Raw genomic sequence first — 22,589 nt, forward strand, 5'->3', positions numbered from 1 at the left:
TTATAACGGTTACTGCCAGTTGATAAGTAGCCCATATACACTACAGTGCATATTTTCTTTTTCCAACTTAAAGAATTGGGTTAGAGTGGATTGTTTTGTCTTTTTGACGACCAGAGAGAGGTCTCTGTAAATTGGGCTGGAGTTAGTTATGCCATCGGGTTCACTGGGAGCATCAGGCACTGTCAGAAGTCATTGTAGTACGAGTTCTACAAGTGAAAGGCAGCAGCACGAGGCCTTGTCAAGTGCGGACCCGCACACACACACATTCACACTCGAATCCCGCCCTGAAGCATTAAGGTCCTCTGACATCTTTTTTCCTTAGTTTTACAACAGTGCCTTTACCTAGATACCAGTACTGAAGCAGAAGAGGCTCTCCATAAATATTGTTCAAAGAATGAATATACTCAGGTGATTGCTAAACGTACTTTAAATGAGACAGTTGATGTGATTACTTAAAAAAGGAAAAAACAATGTATGGGGTCTTGACTGTCGGCATTGTGCAACCTAGTTATGTGAATATTTTGGTAAGTGCTCTGTTTAATTATCTGCATAGACAGAAGAATAATGTTCTCAGGGAATAAAATAGTTTTTTCCCCTTAAGGTTAAGAATCTGCCTAAATTGCCTAGTCTCCTGGGGCGGGGGGAATTGATTTTTATTTGGGTAATAGTTTTCCTTGCTCAAAGATAAATGCTAACTCTTAGAAAGATCACACTAACATTCTCCTCAAAGCAAAAAGGTTTTAAACTTGGATTTCTGAAACAGCTATTGAGATAAAAAAACAACTCATTCTTTATCTGAGGGAGCTCCTGACCCATAAATTGTTGCGGTAATAATCCCCTGCATTGGGATTACTGAAGACACACTAAAAAAAAGTGTTGCCAAAAATATAGTGAATACCTGACTTAAAACAGCTAAACATTAAATTCTAAAGCAAACTTCCGAAAGAGGAACAGATACAAAACATATGAAAGAGTATTAGGTGTGCAAAGCATCCCTCTGGAGCACTGGCGGCATCAAAACTAAATGAAATCATTACATTCTTTCACTCAGAAGTGCTTGGGTCTCCGATTCACCTCTTACTGATGTAGGTTGTAGACTTTTAACTGTGTCTGCAAGGACTGCTCCAAGACAATTGATAAGGATTAAAAGTCATAATGTCTTGCTTTTGTTTTCCCTAGGATTTTATGTTGTTTCTAAGTAAAATACATTTTTTAATTCTGATAGGATTCTGGGTTCAGTGTTCTGCTGATAAATTTTTCTTAAACTCATTGGCATGTAAAGTATTTAAAACTGCCTTCAGCTTAGTTTGTCAGGAGGTAGCCAGGCACCTGTGTTGAATGGTACGTGTCACTGGACACGCATTTAGCTTTGTTTGTAGACAGATGAGATGCGTAAGGTTTTCTGACTTTAGGAAGGTAAACAAAACTCACTCTTTGTTTTCAGCTTGGCACTCCCTCCCTCTGTTTTTACATACACACGTGACACTCACTCCTAAATTCCAGAAGCAATTCCTTTGGGACTTTATGGGAATCTCAGTGAATGTACCTGGAGGGAACTGCTTAGGAACAGCAGTGAGTTTTCCCATCAGGAACATGGTGAGTCTTCCCGTTTGTTCTGATTTTCATTTATGTCCTTTTGTAAACTTTTGTGATAAAGTGAAACGTTTTACAAATCTAGCATACTTCTTGTTAATTATTTTCATATATTTTTATAATCACGGTAGGTATTAATGGTGTCCATTTTCCACTTTGTAATTGATAATTAGTGGCATATTAGAAGGACAGTGATTTTATATTTATGCTATCTATAAGCACCTTAGTAAATGATCTTATTGGATAATAAGACTTTCATAAAATTTTAAAGACTATAACACGACATCGAGATGACAATGATCTCATTTCCTTTTTATATCTATTTCTCTTATTCTTGATTTTATCTTACCACACTGGATAGGAGCTCCAGAAAATAATGAATACTGGCAAGGATAGAAAAATCTTTTCCTTCCAGCCAACGAGAACTCTTTATATCAGTTTTGTTGAGGAATAATTGATAGAGAACTCTTGTGTTTCACCTTAATTATGTATTTGTTATTGTTTTTACTAGACATCTTATCTGCAGCTTCCTCCTATTTATGGCTTTATTAAGAGGCTATTTTCTTACTTAAAAACTGGTTTTTATTTTTAGTAAATGCCTTTTGAAAATATATTATCACATAGTTTTCCCATTTAATATTATAATAAATTAGATTGATTAATTTGCATATTATCAACTACCCTTGCATTCCTGAATTAAGCCCTACTTGGTCAGGGCTTATCATTCTCACAAGCTCCTCCTCTGCTTGGTCTGTATTTTTGAAGATATCTTAAAAAAAAAACTCTTTGAATGTCTTTTAGCATCTTTTTAGTGGGCTCTGAGGATTTAACACTAAGCTTAATGGCTTGAGGTTTCCTCTCTTGAGGGAGTTCTTACATCTAGAAAAAAGGGTTTTTAATTCAGTATCATTATTACTGTAGTAGTAAGCAAAATAATTTTCAAAAGCTTAAAATAAATCTGTTCTTAGTTTGTGCTTCTCTACCCCTCAATTGCAAATAAGTTCTGATCACTAACTTGTGATTTTCTAAGGCTTCAGAATGTTATGCTGACTAATAATTGTTAAATAGAAATCATTATGCTTTTAAGGCAGATGGAATATTTGCAAAGAGATTTAGAGCATGTTATGGGGATAGAATTATTTTTGTGGAAAGCAACCCTAACTAAAATAAATGAGAAGCATGTGCATAAAAGTAACTTATGAGTCTATACATTTTTAAAGTTGTCTTGGGTACTTAAAAAAATTAAGATCATGGTCCAAGTATCTTCTAAACATGTTTACTTCATCTGAGAAGCTTATATTATCAAATTATGTGTTTCTAAATCAACATATGTCATTTAGAATGAATGAAATGATTTCTTAAATCTAAAATTGAAGGATCATTTTAAGGATTAGCCAGGGACATAGTTCACTTCATGGTTCCCAGAGACTACCAAGATCAGATCTTCTAGAACCAGGAATTATTTGCTATGCAGCTGCATATCGAGACAGAAAATATTATTTATGCCTGTGATGCCTGGAGAGAGCGTTGAAGACACCGGAGAAGGAAGAGGTAGGAGTCACTTGTCCTCTAAAGGTGCTGGTTTGATATGGAGGCCATGGGGAGGCAGGAGAACCCACGGAAATATCTATCCCCAAATTCCATTTGCCTCAGGGCTATTTTAATTTTTGGAATAAAAAAAATCTTTTATTTGTTGGTCTACCATGTTTTACACAAAATAAAATTTCCCTGGATCATAATTTATTGAATTATTTAACCAAATCTCTTATGGAAATACAAGGTAAACTAAAGCATTTTTCCCCTAGGGGGTGGGGTAGAAATATGTTTTATAATAATTATCATATTTTTATTATTTTCTTTACTAGTTAGGGATGAAAAAACATTTTGACCATCTGATCTGTCACCTCTATTCATGAGTTTTCTGCACTGGGTTCAGTAGTTATATGCAGTCCTCAGAAAATAACCCAGACAGTATTAAATCCCCTTCGTACATGGATCTACACCTGTTTTATGATTCTGCCCTTTCTTGTACTTACCTGTATTTCCTTAAATATGAAGACACCCCACAACGCAGCTACAAATCCTGGACCCTTAAAAAAAAACTTTAATTAAATCAGTTATTTTTCTGTGGCTGTACTCTAAATTGGAGAGCTGAACTGATACTTTAACCATATAACTTTCTATTGTAAAAGCAATATAACAATATTGTCAGGGAAATAATCTCAACCCTAACTTAACATTAAATTAACCTAAGTCACATTAGGTAAAATATGGAGGCTATTATTTTTATTTTTCTTTATGGTTCTCATTTTTATTATTTTGATCATGCCATATTTTGTGTTATAGAATGCTTTTTTAATGTGTTCTATTTATAACAAAATATTTTAATAAGTAGTTTACTTTTTCTAGTGAACTAGTTACTTATGGTACTAGAACTAGGATTAATAAGAAAAAGTGTCTGAAGAAATTTATAACTTTTTCTGTGATGAGATAATCTCATAACTGAAGAAATTTCAGTATGTTCTTTTGGATCTGACAAATAATGTGCATATGGAAGCAGCATGTGTTTTAAAATTTTAAAAACATGATACAACTTCACAGTGATCAACTATATCTGACTTTAAACTCTAATAAATGTTAAAACAAGTATTATGGGAATAGAGAAAAACCATGTAAGGAAAAATAAATAATGGGTTCATGAACAGGAAATAAAGACTGAAATAAAATAATATAAAGGACATGAGAAGAAAGGACATGGGGAAAAAAGGATGAGGGCGCAATTTGAAAACTTAAGCTATTGGAGTCTTATTATTATTTTTTTAGCTGAGAAGGGAAAAAATAGGAATTTGAAATAGTCATGGTTTTTGTAGAGAAGGTGTATTGCATTAGCATTTTTATGATTCCTTTTGAAGCCTGCACAAACCCTGGAAGTTTTAAATAAACAATTCCAGTATGTTTTTCCCTCCTCCGCTTCTCCACTGTCTGCATGACTGGGTCAGCAAAGTCAGACTCACTCCTGCCGTGCAGGCAAAGTAATAAAAATACATTGCTCTTCGTCTGTCAGCATCTGGAAAAGTCTACATCAAAAGAGCCACAGAAATAGGTCAAAGGAACTGTTTGTTATCAATGAGGTAAGGTCCTAAGTAAGCCTCAAAATCCAAACCAGACAAAAAGCATCTGGGTCCACACTGACTTTGGACAGGATGGAACAAAACAATAAACCAGAGGATATAATATTAATGTATTGGGCCAGTTGCTTAAAAATTTTATCCTCTTTAGTCAGGAAATTCATTTCCCTTCAGAGTACTTGGTAGAAGATAATACCAAAAGGGTATCATTGATCTTTGAGGCCTTTTGGCTGATGATTTTCTAAATATTTGCTGAGACAGCACCTAAAGGTTATTGTGATGAGTAATGTGGTCATAGGAAGTGGTGCTTGGCTGATGCTGTTCTAAGTGAAAGTGTGTGTCGACTCTGAAGGAGAGCCAAAGCGGAAGGGCATCCTAGGTAAGAGTTACACCTGTTTTGACAATTGGAATTGTATATTTTCCTTTTGTAAATTTATAGAAATTGCATTTGTAAATCAGTCTTTGAAGACAAGGTGAGCTTGAGCCATCTTTAAGGGTGGATTCAGCTTTTAGACTTCCAGGGAAGACTTAGAGCAAAGGTAGCAAGTCCTTCCTCACGCTGTGTGGGTTTTTTCTTTTCTTTGTTACTTTTTTTTTTTTTTTGCTTTTTAATTGAATGTTATTTGCCAATAAACAGTACAAATGTAATTTGAAGGAACTCATAATCTACTCACCAATAGCTAAGTAACAATGGAAATATATGTACCTGGGAAAAACAGAGCTACTGGGATTCAAAAAAATGTGCTTTTTGGAAAAAGTAAGAATGATCACATTTATAATTATTGAAGCTGATGATGGGTATATTTGAAATTTTCCATTAGAAAATATTAAATCTACTCTGCTAGAAAAATAAAATTAAAAAGAATGTAATATCTTTGAGGGTAGGGACTGAATCCTTTTTGCACATTGATAAGGTTGTCTTACACAGAGTAACAAAAAAGTAAAACCAAGTAAAAACACTGGCAGTAAGACCTATTCCTCATCTCCCAGCAATACCTGTCCTTTCCAGGTAACAGTCCTCAAGCACCAGGAAGCTGTACCAGCTGGGTGGGATGACTGTGCTTATATCCAATGGTTCAAGAACAATCCTTTTGACAGGCAAGTCTCCAAAAGCGACACTTGTTGACCCCTCTACTCACACGCTTTCTACCTCAACAATTTATTTCCATTGAATTAGGTTTTAATGTTTTGCCTTAAGTCTTTCCCAAAATTTTGACGTAAGAAACAGTGGTTGGAAAACCATCTCTCTGTCTACTGTAGATTTTTTTATAAAAAATATTTATTTATTGTTGTTCAATATCCCTTGTAAAGGGCCCCATATTATAAATTCTATTTAAAATTTAATACTAGAAAATAGTTGTCTTTCTGAGAAAATAATATATTGCCAGTCAAAAAAAATTAGCTACCCCACTGGATTACCCCTTTAACATGTGCAAAACAATTTTAATCATAACTATTTACCCTTTGTGCTAGTTGCTTTGTTTCTCATTTTTACTATAGTTTTGATGTTCTGTGTTTGTATTTCTATTTGCCTTGTGTGACTTGATTGCATCTGTATATTTTACATAAAATAATTTCAAATCCTTTTTGGAGAACCCACCATTGTTCAAGAATATAACATTTGTATCCCTACTTGAGAAGGATATCATACTGTATACTTCTCAATGCAAATTTACTTTTAAGCATTTAGCTGGTAAGCTTTATACCCCATTGTCCATTGTATTTCCCTGTGTTATGTAGTCACTTCTAGCATTAAATAACCCTGGAATGATGAGAAACAAACTCCTTTGTGGGAAAAATTGGGGTCCTTTGCCATTCCAATGATGAGGACTTAAACCTAAAAACATCCCTGTAACATGTTTGATTTCAATAACATTTTCCCCTAGCAGAGATTAAGCATCAAAATGTGAGTTCTTTATATTAAAAAACTAATTTATTTGAATTTAGTTGTACTTTAAAGCTAACTATTTTATGAACACAATAAGACTGTTGAAAATATATGGTTTGAAACCCAGAATTTATATTAAAATTTAAGGATATTTCAAACTTTAATGCAATATGTTTTAGATTAGATAATATGTTAAAAAACCCATTTCCTAGGTTTGCACAGGTGGGCTGATAAAACATTTCAGGCAAATTTTATTTATGATGATGATTTAAGAAGCAAGGGATACAGGTGAACAACTGGTCAGCAACTGCAAATACCCGGAGTAGACCTAAGATCCCAACATTAAAACAGTTCATTCCTGGGTGTATATGTCAGTCCTGTTACCATAATGAACCTGAAACAAACTCTAAGCTGGATTCTACACTGATGGCAAAACGGAGCACTGTGCACTGGAAACCCTGTCCTTAGAAGCCTTGAGGTTTCCCTTGGCTTTCTCACTCTGACAGTGCTGTTGGCGATAGCTTCAATTTTCTCATCTTCAAAACGGGGACAATCCTATTGATACTTATTCTGCTTATGTCAAAAGAAATATTTTTGTTTTTCTGTTACCTATGTGCTACATAGTTCGTACCAAAAAAACTTCACAGCCAGATGAAGCAAATTGTATGATGTATGCCACAATAAATGGCATTACGCAGAGATAATACTTTGCTTTAGCACTTTCTGAAAGCCCTCCTTAAAAATATTGAAGTTTCATGTCAAGATGAGTAGGAAGTACTTTCTGTCTCACAGGTTGTCAGGTCACTCAAGGGTGATAATATTCACAAGAGCACTTTTATATTTATAAACTGTCATATAGAGATGGTTATTGTTATAAATAGCAAATTATGATACAGCTAAAATGACATTAGGTAAAATGACCAAACAAACACTGCAAGGATATCAAAGATGAAGAAACCTAAAATGAAGTTAGCAATGTTCTCTTGGCAATCAAGGACATGAGATTAGAAGGCATCTATCAGTTTATTCACATGAATCTATTATACTAATTGTCCTCCTAAACAATAAAGCTCTGTAACAGTCTTCAGTGATTCACTAAGAATGCTTCAGAAAAATTAGATTTACATTAAAAGACAAAGAATTGGAAAAATAATTCGGCTACTTACAGCAGTGATTATCGGGAAACTAACCACAGCACTCAGGGAGTGATTAGCTATGAACCAACAGCAGGAAGCTATGGCCCACAGCAGTCCTGACAGAAATCCTGAAACACACACAGACACCACGCATTTACAAACCACACTGCCCTCCGGAAAAAGCCGCACTCTAGATTTAGCAGGAATATTAAAGTACACAGATCAATGCATTCCTATCAGCGTTACTGGCCAACATGGATTTTTGACATATGCTTTATGATGATCATTTTGGAAACCACTGATTGCTGTTGACTGCTGTGGGTATAATTATCAATCCTTTCACTTTATTGGCATTAAATAAAGTACCCAAAGTAATAGTTAAGTAATGATTGGGTAGTGGAGGGGGGGCTAGTGAAGATGCTAGATCTGAACATGCTCAGCAAACACCATTTGCTCTAGACCGTGAACATAAAAACAAGTGAAATTCAGAATTATGCTTATAACTAAGGAAAAAAGCTCCTAGAATTTGAATGAAAATAACAGCTAAAAATCTCATGATAATTGAACTAAGCCTTCAGTAAATATTCTACCACTTTCTATAACGGTTCCACTATAGTGGCATACTTTGGCTTAAATCAATCAGACACTCAAAAATGCATCTCTCATCTATGTTTTAGTTTGTTCTACAAAAATTTTTATTTACATACTTCTATAAATTGAATTGCAGCAAATCATAAATGAGAAATTAAATATATTTTACCATCAATGGCTAATGGATTAAGTCCAAAAGCATGTATATTTAACATATACATTTGTGAGCTCTAAAAATTAATTTCTCCTTAATTTTTGGAAAAAATGTTCACTTTCCCAAGTGACTGCAGATTCCTGTTTGTTGATACTTTCAAAAAAGTAAAGTCACAGGGCTCTGACTTTTATAGAAACCCTTAGATAGTAAAGAAGAAATAATAAAGTGTGACGGTCAATATACACTATTATTTTGGCATAGGAAATGATCTTAGCTTCATCGTTCAAGATTTAAGTTTTACAATAACGATGAGCAATTTATATTTAGCTTCATGGTCTTTAAATTCTTCATATTTGTTGGTGAACTGGGCCAAAGCAATGAAGGGAGTGAAAACACACACACAGGATGGCTTGGTTTCCACAAGATGATTATTTAAGTTAAACAAGCAAAGAATGGTACTTTCACAGAGTAAGAAGATTTTCTGTAGTAAATATTCTTACCTGGCAAGACTGCTTCAGGATATAGTTTGGGATTATTTTTCATGGTTACACAGTAAGCCAGAAAGTAGACCGTACTTGTAAGAAAGATGCCACTAGCATGTGCAAAAACGTAGTCTAAATCTGAAAATACAGATTACAAAACTCTCAAGTGTATCATTTTAGTCATTTCAAATATAACTAGAGTTCTAAAACAAAACAAACTCACTAAAATTAACCTTAAACATAAAAAACCATTAATTTTATCACTCTAGTTTTCTACATGCTCTTTATATAGAATTTTAATTAACATTTAAAACCTAGAAATATTAAGTAGTAAATTAGTTACTATAATCAAATCTAAAAGACTCATCTTCATGATTATTTTGGAAAGCTAAGCTAAACAACAAACGATATCTTCTTTTTTAAGAATAGGTATTCAGACCTAATTTCACTAATGGCTACAGCAATTGTAGCACATTTCCAGTAGACTGTAGTGGGAGTGTGTGTGAACAATTGGGGGGACTGCTAGTTTTATACGATCTATTGATTGAGCCCTAGCCGGCTGGCTCAATTGGTGGAGCGCCATCCAGTACACAAAAGGGTTGCAGGTTTGATCCCTGGATGGGGTGCCTAAGGAGGCAACTGATCCATGTTTCTCTCATATTGATGTTTCTCTCTCTCCCTTCCTCTCTCTAAAACCAATGAACATATCCTCAGGTGAAGATTTAAAAAAAATTTTTACAGCAAAAATCAGCTGCATAGCAATCCTCAATCCACTACTTGCTATCTTTGAGACTTGGTTAACTTACCCCTCTGTCTAAATTTTTTCAATTATAAAACAAAAATAATAATGCAATTCAACCAGGAACAATTGCTACAAATGACTTATTATTGTAATGTGCTTAGAAGAGTGTCTATCAGCACATGTACTACTAATGTGTTTGTTCAATAAATAAAATTAAAAAATTATGCCCCTCTAGAATTATTTTTTCATAAAGTGTGTTCCTTTCAGACTATATTTGAGTTGTCATCAGAAAGCTGCCTGAGAACTGACTGTACTACTTATGTGAAGAAATTGTTAAGGACGTTGTTTATTATATCCCAGTACTAAGGACAACTGTACTCCTGAACAATTAGTTGTTTTTATCTTGTGCTCACTAAACCGTGGTACTGGTCTGACTTCTCTGGTGGCTATAAGAAATCTCAGAGTCAGATTTAGGGCTCATTTCTGGCAAGTGTACAAGTGTGGTATCGTTTTTAGACTAATTTCTGGTTACATTTTATTTTTTCACTCTTGTTTTTCTTTCTTTTTAAATTTATTCTATGTTCTATTTTTATTAGTTTTTACTCTTTAAATATGAAAAGAATTTTTATAAAATCTAAAGGAAAAGAGAATAAAAGGGTTTGATTACTTTTTATGGAGCTGAATATAAAAAGGAAGAAGGCAACTGTGGTGTCTATTCAAAGTCTGTCTACTCATTTAAAGTTGAGTTAAATTCCAGCCTTTTCACCAATCTTACCCCCAGACTTTGGCGCTCCACACTTTTCCCTTACCTGAGCACTGATCACATTAATGTTATGTACCATCCAATTTAGAGCTTTATTATCCATGATCTCATCCTTTTATCATGTCATGAATGTAAGCCATGTTTCAACGTAATTACAGGACCTCTGAAGTAGACACTTTCCATCTCTTTTTGAGCCTTCACAAGGCTATTGCACATGGTGTTGAATTTATGCCTAAGAAATTAATTCTGTCACTAGAAACAGGTTATTAAGGAGCACTGTGTAGGCATTTCAAAGTTCCACTCTGTGCTTAAAAAATAATATCCTCTGACTAAATAGGCTATATTTTGACCTTTAGGAAGCCTTTGACTTTTACTTGATTTTAAAGTACTATGTACTCAAGTTTAGCTTTTTTTTAAAGAAAATAAGAATATATATTTTCCCAGAAATCATCTAACCAGAAAATAATCTCCAGATCTTAGTGTAAACCTGAAAACTGTGTGTTTAGATCCAGTAGGAAATGAATGCTCACAGAAGTTGATTATATTTGTATGTTAGAGATTATATTTGTATGAAAATACTCCAACAGGCTTTTATTACTTTTAGCCTTCAGTGCCTTTGTAATTCACCTCCTACAATGAAAGACTAAGATCAAATCTATGTGGCAATATTTACTATGATCACACTCGTTTTTAGTGATTTTATTGGGGTGACATTGGTTAATAAGATGATACAGGCTTCAGGTGTGCAATTCTATATACATCATCTGTATATCATAGTGTGTGCTCACCACCCCAAGTCATGCCTCTTTCCATCACCATTTATCCTTTTTTACCCTCTTCTACCTCCCCCCACCCCCTTTCCCTCTGATAATTACCATACTGTTGTCTGGGTCTACGAGTTTTTGTTTGTTTCTTTTTTGCTTAATCCCTTCACCTTTTATAAACATCATTTTTTAAAGATTTTATTTATTTTAGAAAGATGGGACGGGAGGGAGAAAGAGAGGGAGAGAAACTCACATCTATACGTGAGAGATACAGTGAATGGTTGCCTCTCACACACCCCCAACTGGGGACCTGGCCCACTACCCAGGCATGTGCCTTGACCAGGAATTGAACCTGTGATGTTTAGGTTGCAGGCCAGTGCTCAATCCACTGAGCCACACTCGCCAGGGCTAATCCCTTCATCTTTCTTAAGTAGAAAATGAGGTATTGAGTTTATTGACAAAATAAAATAACTTTTTACTCTCACCATTTTGGCTCGCTCCTGAATATACACTGTCATTTCTTTTGCTGTGGTCCTTGATATAAATGACTGGCACAAATGTCGATCCATAGAGTATTCCAGATATCACTGCAAGACTGCATCCCCTTAAAACACAAATAAATCATTATTAACCTTGGTCAAAAACACTATTTCCGACAAACACACAAATGGAATCATAATGAAGGCATGCTTCAAAATGTAAGTCACAAGCAATGATGCCAAAATCGCCCCCCTCTCTCGAGCTCTGTGGCTGGCAGAAGCCAAAGAAACACTCCACAGGGTCAAAGTGGCATCAGGGCTGAGTGCAGCTTCGGTCCTCTGCTGTCTAACCTTGGAAACACATGATTTACAGAAGTTATATACCGATTATTAATATAAATTGTCATTACACAGATGAGAATGTTGCTATCATATTATACAGCCTCCATAAATAAACCTGGCTCTCTAATTACATTTTGAAGTATCTGCGGACTGACACTGAGCCCTATCCTGTTTTTAAAAACCCTGCATGACATCTAGCACAGGGCCAGGCCAGAGTAAGTTCTAAACAGAGGCTGTTCAAAACAAATGTGGAGATCCACAGATTTGCCTGCATCTTATTTGACTACAACATGGTCAAGAGGAAGCCCTGCCTTAATAAAATACTCTAGGTATTTAAGGTAAAACATTACCCTTTGTAAGAAGGACATGTTTCATCTTAAGCACTGGAGTCGTGGTGACTCCTTGGACTTGGTATCTGCCATGAAGCCAGCGTTTCTGTTGATTTTGAGGGGAGGTGACTAGTGGTTTGGAACAGTCCCTTTAACTTAATACAAAAGGACAATGGTATGGAACAGGGGTGAGTTTTAGGCAAAAGCATTCCTCTCCAAACTTACAAACAAATTTTTGAAGTCTATTTTCATAGAGCTTTAAGGAATATAATGCTGTAGAAATAACTCGAGTAGCTTAGGAATTCCTAGATGCACCGAGACCGAGGACCTCTGTATCTAAAATTTCAGCAGGGCCCAAGAAAGGCTCTTCACCAAGGAGCCAAAAAAGTCAGAGCTTGTATTACCAGTTTCTTCTTGAACTCAGATGTACATCACTTCACTCTGGTAATCCTTGCTTTAACCAAATATCGGACAGGGTAGTAGACCCTCTTACACTATGCGGGAGTGCACGGTGGAAAGGTTGTCCACCCAGGAGTAACCAGGACAGGGATCTTGAGTTTCGCCATTGGTCACCTGTTGACAACATTAGCACAAACCAAAAAAAAAAAAAACAGCTTTTGGTTGTTAATCACAGTGGTGACAAAAAGATTTTCAGTGTTTTTCTCTACTCTTTCAAACATACTTAAAAATGTGAACATTTTATACTAAGTGTTCTGATTCTGTGCAATCTCCTATCCAATTGTTTCCAATTCTTATCCTCTGTAATTCAGAATGGTTTGGTAGTTGGTAAGTTGTCCATGTAAATTTTTTTACAGTTTTGACATATGGTTATTTTGATATATCTGTCAAAATTAATAAAAGTTATTAATGCTTATTTCATTTGCATATTTTGATAATCTGCAAAGAAATGAGAGCCAAGGAAAACTCAGACTCTCCTATGGACTGCCTTAGATCAAGAGGCATATTTTTTTTCAGAAAACTTTGTTTTTACTGAAATTAGTAAAAAAGTTCTAGCCGTGTTTCAAGATTAGGCTAATACTGTAAATCAGGACAAATTATGGAGAGTATTGATAAAAATGTATTTCTACTATTGTATGTAATCAGCTTCATCTCTTAGCTGAAGTTCCTTGCTGTGACACTCCTCCTGCTTTTGTAAGAGATAAGAAACTCAATCTGAATTCTTTGTCATGTGCTAAGTCAAGTTTTCCTTTGGCGATAAGTGAGGAGACCATGCTGAAGGGTTGCATACTAACTGATCGTGCTGTTTATGCATCTTAGATTTGCCCTTCCAGATTATCTACCAACAAATTGCATTTATGTTATTTTAATTTTTTGCTCCTTTGTTTGAAGGGTATTTGGTTAGGAGGCATATCTGGAACCCTGAAATAGGCAAGGAACACCAGACAACTTCTGTTCACCCCAACTCCTCCATTCGCATGAAAGCACTTCCCTGATTAAAGATGCTTCTGGATGCATGAATCTTGTTTCTCTTACATTTAACTGATTTTATTTAACCTGAGTGTCAGTTTCACTGAGGGTTCAGCCATCTTAGCGGATAAGAGTTTTGATAGGAGAAGAGAGAAGAGAAGATTAATTTGGAAGTAAGGAGTAGAAAGGCAGCATCTTCCAGGAAGGCAACACTTCCCTGCGGGTGTGAAATGTCGGACTCAGCGGCAACCAGAGACCACGGAGCCCTCCGCAGATAGAAGAGGTACTTGAAAGAGAAAAGACTCTCTAGTCCTTCAGCAATGGGGCTCCCAGCGATGAGGGGGTTGCCTTCAAATCACTTTACCTAAGTAGCCATGGCACGTCTGTGGTGTCACGTCTCTTTTAAAGGTTGTCCCCATTTAATGTGGATTTGCTCTTCCAGATCAGTTTAGGGTCACTGAGGTCAACACAGTCACTGCTTACCTATTTCCTATCTTTACCTTTGAGTGGAACAGGATGTGGCAGAAAACAGAAATAGGAAAGAAATAAAATGCAACTCCTACTTTTGTATGACGTGGCTTACACTTTCATTGGCTTCCTCTGATCTATTTGGCCCCTGCCCTTCCTGGGCCTAGGGTAAAAGCCTCCTCCTTCCTCCTTTCTAAAGTAACTTTCATAGTTCTCTGCAATATTCAGGGCCTTCCTGTTGTAGAAACCCTTAAATCATTCCAAAATATGGGCTTGCATGTACAGCTTCTAGTAGGACTCTACTGTTAGTAAAAATAGACTTCTGTGTTTGCTGAGAAGCTTTCCTGGAGAAATACTGATTGCTACATAAATTTAATTGTAATAAGTATTTTAGATAACCCTGGCTGGAAAAATAAAAAACACAGAAAACATTGTCTTTCCATTTTTCTTTTAAATCTATGCACTTTCCTTTTACCTTAATTTTATGTTTCAAAGCACGCTGTCTCCCATACTGTACTCACATGCTCTGTCATTAATGGTGTGGTGTCCACAGAATATGTGTTCTTTGGTACTTCAGTTTTGATGAAGAAGAATATGAAGGCACTGTAAAGAAAATAAATGTTAGCGATATTTATCAGGAACCCCGGTTCATATCAAGTTGCTTGAATTTTAAGGAAAAACACAGCTTAAGTCAAGTTCTACTGACGTGATGATGACTTCCAAACTGCCTCTGCGGGGGCCCTGCCCTCTCTCCAGGACCGCCATTCTCTTTGGCGCCTCTCATTGTCCTTAACCGCAGCAGGTTAAAAGCTAATCTCATAAGCTTTCCCCTCAATCAGATCTTTCTCCTGATTTTCTTGTTTCAGTCAGTGTCTCCATCTTTCTTTTTATTACTGCTTAACCCTGGAATTACATGGTAAAATAATACAAATAAAAACTACCCTGAAATAATAGTTTTTACCTATTATGTTGAAAAAAAAATCCCAAGGTTTAATGACGTCTTCAGCTGGACAGCTAGAGGAGACAGGTACCCCTGGTGGGCGTGCGGAACTGTGCAGCTCCCATGGAGGAGACTGTGGGGCCATCTACCAAAGCCACAGGTGTGCCCACTCCTGGCCTTCCTTACCAATATGTTCCAGGACCTATAACACAGGAGCCTCTGCTCTCAGACAAGGTGACCTTCATGGTCACACAATGGAATACTATGCAGCTATAAAAAGGATGCCTTTTATGCTCTGATAAACAAAGACCTCTAGAATGTATTTTAAGATATAAAAGCATGTGCATAGCCTAATGACTTTTCCCCTTTAACATCTCTCATAATGCACTGTCTATTCATGTCCAAAATCTTTGCAATAAATATCTCACTTACTCTTGACTTTTGAATTATGCAAACATATTAAAATATTAAATCAATGTAAGAAAACTCATGACTTTGATACACTTATAACATTCACTTTTAATACCTTTGCATGGTTCAAAAGTTATAGCAATATATAATTTTTCCAGAGTACATATGGGACTGAAACAGTGTAGGTACTAAGTATGAAAAAGTGCATATGATGAGCTATTTTTCATGTAAAAAGTAAATGTTTTCTAGATAGCTTCCTTAGTTCAATCTTTTACTTGCTTTAAAAAACTTGAATGGCTCCATAATAATTTCCATTAGAAATTTAATTTTCCTTTTTGATTTTCATTGCTCTCTGCATTTTGCCCAACTCATCGCACAACTCCCCATGCGGACTTCTGTCTCTGACCATCTCTGATCTAGCAGGGCCCCCCTCCATAGGTTGTCTCTCCTGAGACTGAGTGGGAGATGCCTGGGAGGCATCTATGCAGAGATGTCTAGCCTGGTCTGGAGTGAGACGTGAGGACTGTGGCTCTGAAGAAAGGTAATGGCTACAAACAAAGGTCTGGGTTTCCTCACAACACAACTCTCTAGTTAAGTGAGAAGAGAATGAAGAGTAAACTCAAGGATAATCCAGAACATCTCTTTTGTAATAGAAAAGAAAATATGTTTTTTAATGAACTCTGACTCTTGGATCTTCATTAAAACATATCCAGAGTGTCCTGGACACTGTTTCTTGGTGTCAGCTCCACTTTGCTCATGGATACTCTCCCCTGAACATGCAGTCTAGAGGACGGAACACCGCATTTTCTCAGACTGTATTGGTAGCTAGGTTTTGCCAATGGGAGGGATATGCATGGGATTCAAGGTGGGAGATACCATTTTGTTTTGATGATGCCTCCAGACATTTCTGCAGTAGCCATCGCTCAGGGCAGAGGCAATTTTTCCAGTGGTGTTTGGCCAGACTGTGCACTCCCAGGTGTACGGTGGCATCACCTTCCTCCTGCTCCTCTGGGCCTCATGACACTTTTGTAAACAATCCCCTATGTTAAATCTTCTGCTATTTAAAATGCCTAGAGCAGTTTTGGTTGCAGAGACTGACTAATAGTTACCTTAGACATCACACAGGGAAAATGGAAGGCTAGAAATAATCCACCCAATCCTTTAAAAACTGAGTTGTACAGAAGTAATAATTTCAATTTTAAAAAGAAAAGCAACATCTAAGCTAGTGGAATCATATTCCAACTTTCCTTATACTAACCATGAAGCTCCAAGCTTATTCATTGGATGCTCTCCAGAACCAACTGATTTAACTGAGTTAATATAATGAAATAAAAGGCTCCAGAAACTCCTTGCAGTAAAGAAGCATAGAAGGGAGGCAGGACACAGTAGGAAAAGGGATCATTGCATTTTCCTGCCACAGACAAAGCTCCAAACCAAGCCACAGGAGTCCAGGGTACAGTGATTAGTTTACCGCAGAGTTGGACAATGCACATCCAAGCGGGAAATAGTGATTGCAGATGAAATAGTTATTAATAAAAATACCTTTGCCCAACATATAGAAAAATAATACTATACAAAGAACTTAACATATTTTATTTCATTTCATCCACAAAATATTTTATGAGGTTGATGCAATTATTATTCCAAATTTATCCTCTGATAGAGAAACCAAAGCTTGGAGAAATTAAGTGATGTGCCCAAGGTGACACAGGTAGAGGTGGTAGAACATGAATAATATGTAATTTTAGAGAATATACATTTTATAAAGAAAAGGAATATGGAGAAAAACCATGCCTGGTGAGTGGGCAAACTGGTCTTAAATCACCATTAAGTCAAAACTACAGCATGCTAACATTACAATTTTTAGGTGTAAAGAAATTGTTTTTGAGAGAGCTACTCAAAGCTAGAATGCTATGTGAATTGGACAAAATACATAATATTGCCTCTAACCAAAAATGTCAGGAATCTGCTATTTTAGAATAATCAACGTTATTTCTTCTCCAATTGGCCTGAAAACACTCTCTAAGGCAACATTTCAATGACAAAGATATTGTTCCTGAGTGTGGCTGGGGAAAAGTCATCATTGCAGGGGGAAGGGAAATAGAGTGCTCTTTCCCCGAAGAATAAAAAAGTACTAAAATCTTTCCAGGCAGTGCTATCCATTATGTGAAGGACTGACGGGGAATACAAATGCGGTCCAGAGAGGAACGGGGACGGAATGTGAGGTGACCTAATTTCTGTTCGAGTTTAACTGACTGAACACTGCCAAATGGAGATTCAGAGTCATGTTCATCCTCATTCATACAGAGTGCACAGCTAGACACAGATATATCTAACAAACACTTAACTGGGTGTGTGTTAGCATAGGGAATAGGTCTGGTCACCTAACTGGGTTAAGAAGAGTGGGGTGAGGTGACGGGGAAGTGGAAGCTAGGCGGCACGGAGTGAGAAGAGAGAACAGTGGCTATTCCTGGGGCCTCAGGAAGCCAGCCCAATGCTTACTGACATGGCATTTTTCAGCCTGAAAATACTTTACTGTGCTATTTAATCCTATTTTTTGATCCATGCATTATGATTTTCTAAATATTACAGATAGTGAAAGTGAGCTTAAAAAGAGCATTTTCCTCAGGTCTCAGACCTTTTGAGAACCAATGCTTGGGCTCCTGACCCCGGAGCCGGAGCTTTCTGTCCTCTGAAGCCAAGTCTGTCAATGCAAATGAAGAATCTGAGGAAAATCGTGTCAATTTGTGAAATGTGGATCTACAAAATGTAAACACGTCAGGATGCTTAAAAAGTACTCTACATGTTTCCAAGAATAACAAAGTCATTAGAAATAGCTGTGCACCTTACTACTGAGAGCCCAGCTCCGATGTAATTGAGCAGTGGTTTTGCTACTTCTTCTGCATCCATTCCAAACCAGCCAAACCTGGAAATTAAGAAAGTCACATTAGTTGATACTGTTGAAATTGTGTTCATCATAGTGTTTAAGGGCATGAATTCAGGTTCAAATCCCAGGTTCCTCATTTACTGTGACTTGGATAAGTTATCTTCACTGTGTCTCAATTTCCCATCTTTCAATGGGGATAATTATACCTACCATATAGATTTCTTATGAAGATTAAATGAGTTAGTACACGTTAGTACATGTAAAAAGTACCAGTACCAGTGTCCCTTTCTTACTAAGACTAAGGATGAAAGAAGAAGAAAATAGATTAAGTGGGTAATTGAATGCTAATTGGTTGGTTGCAGTTTTGTACGGTATTTGAAATAGACTTGTAAATAACTGCTTATTAAAGACTCCCATTCTTCGGCATCACCTTCATTTCCTTTTATTTCACACCTTGACATCATAGTGATCATTACCAGCAATCACAGTGAAACACCCAGGAGCAAGAGAAAAGGAGGAAAGAAGGAAAAAAGAAATTAGTGAACATGAAAAGCAGGGTGAGAAATGGGGAAAGGGACAGGAAGGAAGGGATTGCAGGTTAGTCTGTTTGGCTATTACTGAAGTTGTTGTAGTGCTTAAGTGGGAAGAGGCTATGAAAACGGAAGGTAAAAGTGATAGCCTCCCTTGTACTCATTTTCCACCCTCTCCTTGAATGTTAGTCTGAGTGCTGACCAAGCGGTGCAGTGCAGTGCAGGCCAGCGGAACTCCCTGGGACTAGGAGCCGCTCTACGGCTGCATTGGACCACAGCTTCACCGTTAGGTAGGTACAGCTGTTGAGCACTTGCAGAGTGGTTACAACTAAGGAACCGAATGTTTAATTTGATCACATTTTAATTAATTTAATTTTTTTTGGCTTTTTATTTATTTTTAAATTTAAACAAAATTTCAACGTTAAAACTTTTGGGGTGACATTGGTTCATAAAATGATACCGGTTTCAAGTGTGCAGTTTTGTGATACATCATCTGTATACTGCATTGTCTTTACCACCCAAAGTCAAATCTTCTGTCACCATATAGTTGACCCTCTTTACCCTTCCCAACACCCTCCCATTGGTAGCCACCATACTGTTGTAAATTTCAATATAAATGGCCACATGAGGCTTGTGGTGACTGTGCTGGACAGCCCTGCTCTAGAATTGGCATTGGTAAACTCTTCCTTAAAGGACCAGAGAGTAAATATTTTAGGCTTTGTGAGCTGGATGGTGTCTTGCAACTGCTCAGCTTTGTCACTGTAGTCTAGCAGCAGCCAGAGGCAATACTGAGATGGAGCAGTGCGGCTGTGTTCCAATAATACTTCCTTTACAAACAAGTCTGGGAAGCTGGGCCCAGGTCTGCTGTCCCTGGCCCACACTGTAGAGGGAAGAATATCTATATTTCAGAACTAGAAGTCATGGGCTTGAATCCTGGCTTATTAGCTCTGTGACCTTCAGCAAGTAATTCAACCTCTTTGAGTATCAGCTCTCTTATAAGATAGTGTTTACCTCATATATTCGTAAAAATAAGATAAGAATGATGCATACAACATGTCCAACAAATTGCCACACAATGGAAAGAAAAGATAAACATTCCCTTTGTCTCTCCCTACTTTTTTTCCATAGAGATAATTCTTTACTATATCTTGATCAAATGTCTAGCTTGCTTCTTTAAAACTTAGGGTAAATAATAATTAAAGGTACCATATTTTATGCATGTATCTTAGCTGCAATCTCTGAAAGGATAAGAACCATATGCTATTACTCTCAGCTAGATGAATCCCTAACGGTAGCCTTACATACAGTACGAACTCAGAGAATCTTAGCCAAAATAGTTAGTTTTGTGTTACCTTGAGCTTGCCCAACCAGTTAAGGCATTAAATGATCCCCAGATTAAGAGTCCAAGGCCTAAACCAATGGTTTTGATAATTGGGACAACAGCAATGTTCCCTGTAGATGTAACATAAAGAAGAAAGGTATTATTTTCAATGCAGGAAATACATTTGTAAATTGAATTAATTTTTATTTTAACTGCAACTGAAACTAATGGGATTTGACCAAATTTAGTAAGCACAATTCCTCATTTTTAGATAAAATAACCACACTTTTGCATTAAACTCATAATTATGATTGCTAAAAGACCTAGGCTCAGAGCAAAATCATGCCAAAAACAAAACAAAACAAAACAAAACAAAGTTGAACAGCTCCTTGCCTGACTGCACCAATATTTTTCGACCTTAGCATTGGTCTCTGTTCTCTGAGTCTTTGCAGTGGCCATCAATGATTAAATTAGTAGTGATCATCCTCTTAGACTTGAGCCAGTGCCAACCACTGTCTTTGGCCCACTATGACCCCAGATCTTGCCCTTCCATCCTCATTGACTCGTGTTCTGTATTTCAGGATTCATTGCTTTGTTCTCTTGAGGGTCATTCAGGCCAAAACCACGATCTTTTTTTTTTTTATAGTTCTTAGCCCCTCAGCAGTCTGGCTTCGGTACAGAAATGTTTTCTGGAAAGCTTGCCTCTCTTGACTTCCAAGATGACCTCATCTTCTGATTCCCTCCTGTTCCTCTCTTCAGCTCTTTCTCTGTAGATTTATGTACCTACCAAACATTTTCCCTAAAACAGGTTCCCCCTCTTGCTATATCGTACTTTGGACACTTGGCTAATTTTGCGATTTCAGCTATCAACTAGAGAGGCATGCTTCTAAATACATAGGTCTAGTCTGAACCTTCTTCACAATTTTATGTTTCCAACCGTCAATAAGAGATCTCCAGCTAGATGTTCCCCACTGAGGAAACATCAGGGACTTCAAACTCAGATGGTCCCAAGCTGAACTCATCATTATCCCTTTCAAACAGGTTCTTTCCCCCATTTTCCTCATCTGGTCATTGATACCACCAACCTCCTGACCACCTACAATGAAATCCCTACATCATCACAGGCTCCTCTTGTGTCTACTGTCCAATCCAATCAGTTACTATTACCTGTAGCACCCACATCTGCAACATATTTAAAATGAGACCCCTCCTCAACTGACTTCCACGGGAACCTGCCGGGTGAATATAAATACTATGGGGTGGTTATCAAGATCTGCAGGATGAATGAATGCTTTCTTTGTTCCTCTATCTCAAGCAGACATGATAAACACAATCACACTAAGGTATAAGTGAGGGATAATAATTTAAATGCTAGGGGAAATTTAAAAGTTAACTTTCTTGTCCTCTAATTCTTGAACTTCACTAAGTCATTTATTCCAATTGAGTGCCCAATAAATTTTTGACATTTTAAAATTTACTTGCTTTTAATCACATTACCTTTAAAGAACCTTGATACTTCTCTTTGCTAAAAAGAAGAAAGTTCTCTAGGGGGGTACTTATAAATTCTTGATTGGCTAAGCAAAAGCATAAATTCTAGTTATATAATTTCAGGTATTGATAAGGCAACAGAGGGAAGTTTTTTGTTTGTTCTTGTTTTTGTCGGTACTTTTGAAATAATGTATCTGTGCTTGCCCAATTTAAGCACACAAGTCCTAAAAACAATATATACAGAGTACTATTTAATGAATATATTCTGATAAACATGCTATAGGAAGAAAGGCCAGAGCACTTAAACTCATATATGAGTTGTGTTCGAACAGATATAGAGCAACTGTAATATTTTTGCTGTAATTTTCAATCAGGGACCAAGAAATATATAGTTAAGAGGAGTCAGAAAGTGCACCAAAAGTATTTATGGAACATTGAAATGAGAGAAATTAAATTGCCAATTTCTAGTATCTATGGCTACGGACTATTCAGAATTGCTGTTTGTGCCATTTCCTTTTATTATGAACCAGAGTTATCTTTTAATCACAGAATAAACTGATTAGAGTATTAAATGATAAGTTATTTCATACTTTACCTGTTGCCCAAATACAGCCCCCAACCATTGCAAAAGGCCAAAACTTAGGGCAACGTAATATCAGGTTTGCCACCAAGGCAACCAACCAAATGGCAGCACAAAGTACCCACTGGAGAAACATTCCTGGAAA

The 22,589-nt window shown here is 36.7% G+C and overlaps 1 protein-coding gene across 2 annotated transcripts in view; it reads right to left on the reverse strand.

Moving 5' to 3' along the window:
* TMEM144 (transmembrane protein 144) overlaps nt 1-22,589 on the reverse strand; it is a 32,114-nt gene that overhangs the window by 3,751 nt on the left and 5,774 nt on the right. For both annotated transcript variants that reach the window (XM_036031962.1, XM_028520893.2), the window contains exons 3-11: nt 22,460-22,582; nt 20,408-20,507; nt 18,484-18,564; nt 14,809-14,890; nt 12,885-12,964; nt 11,727-11,845; nt 8,991-9,110; nt 7,776-7,873; nt 3,630-3,683 (exon numbers count right to left, since the gene is read on the reverse strand). In XM_036031962.1, the coding sequence (XP_035887855.1) occupies nt 3,630-3,683; nt 7,776-7,873; nt 8,991-9,110; nt 11,727-11,845; nt 12,885-12,964; nt 14,809-14,890; nt 18,484-18,564; nt 20,408-20,507; nt 22,460-22,582 (857 nt within the window). The remainder of the gene's footprint in view (nt 1-3,629; nt 3,684-7,775; nt 7,874-8,990; nt 9,111-11,726; nt 11,846-12,884; nt 12,965-14,808; nt 14,891-18,483; nt 18,565-20,407; nt 20,508-22,459; nt 22,583-22,589) is intronic.

This window comes from Phyllostomus discolor, chromosome 8 (assembly GCF_004126475.2).
Source record: "Phyllostomus discolor isolate MPI-MPIP mPhyDis1 chromosome 8, mPhyDis1.pri.v3, whole genome shotgun sequence".
In the NCBI taxonomy this organism is placed as follows: Eukaryota; Metazoa; Chordata; class Mammalia; order Chiroptera; family Phyllostomidae; genus Phyllostomus; species Phyllostomus discolor.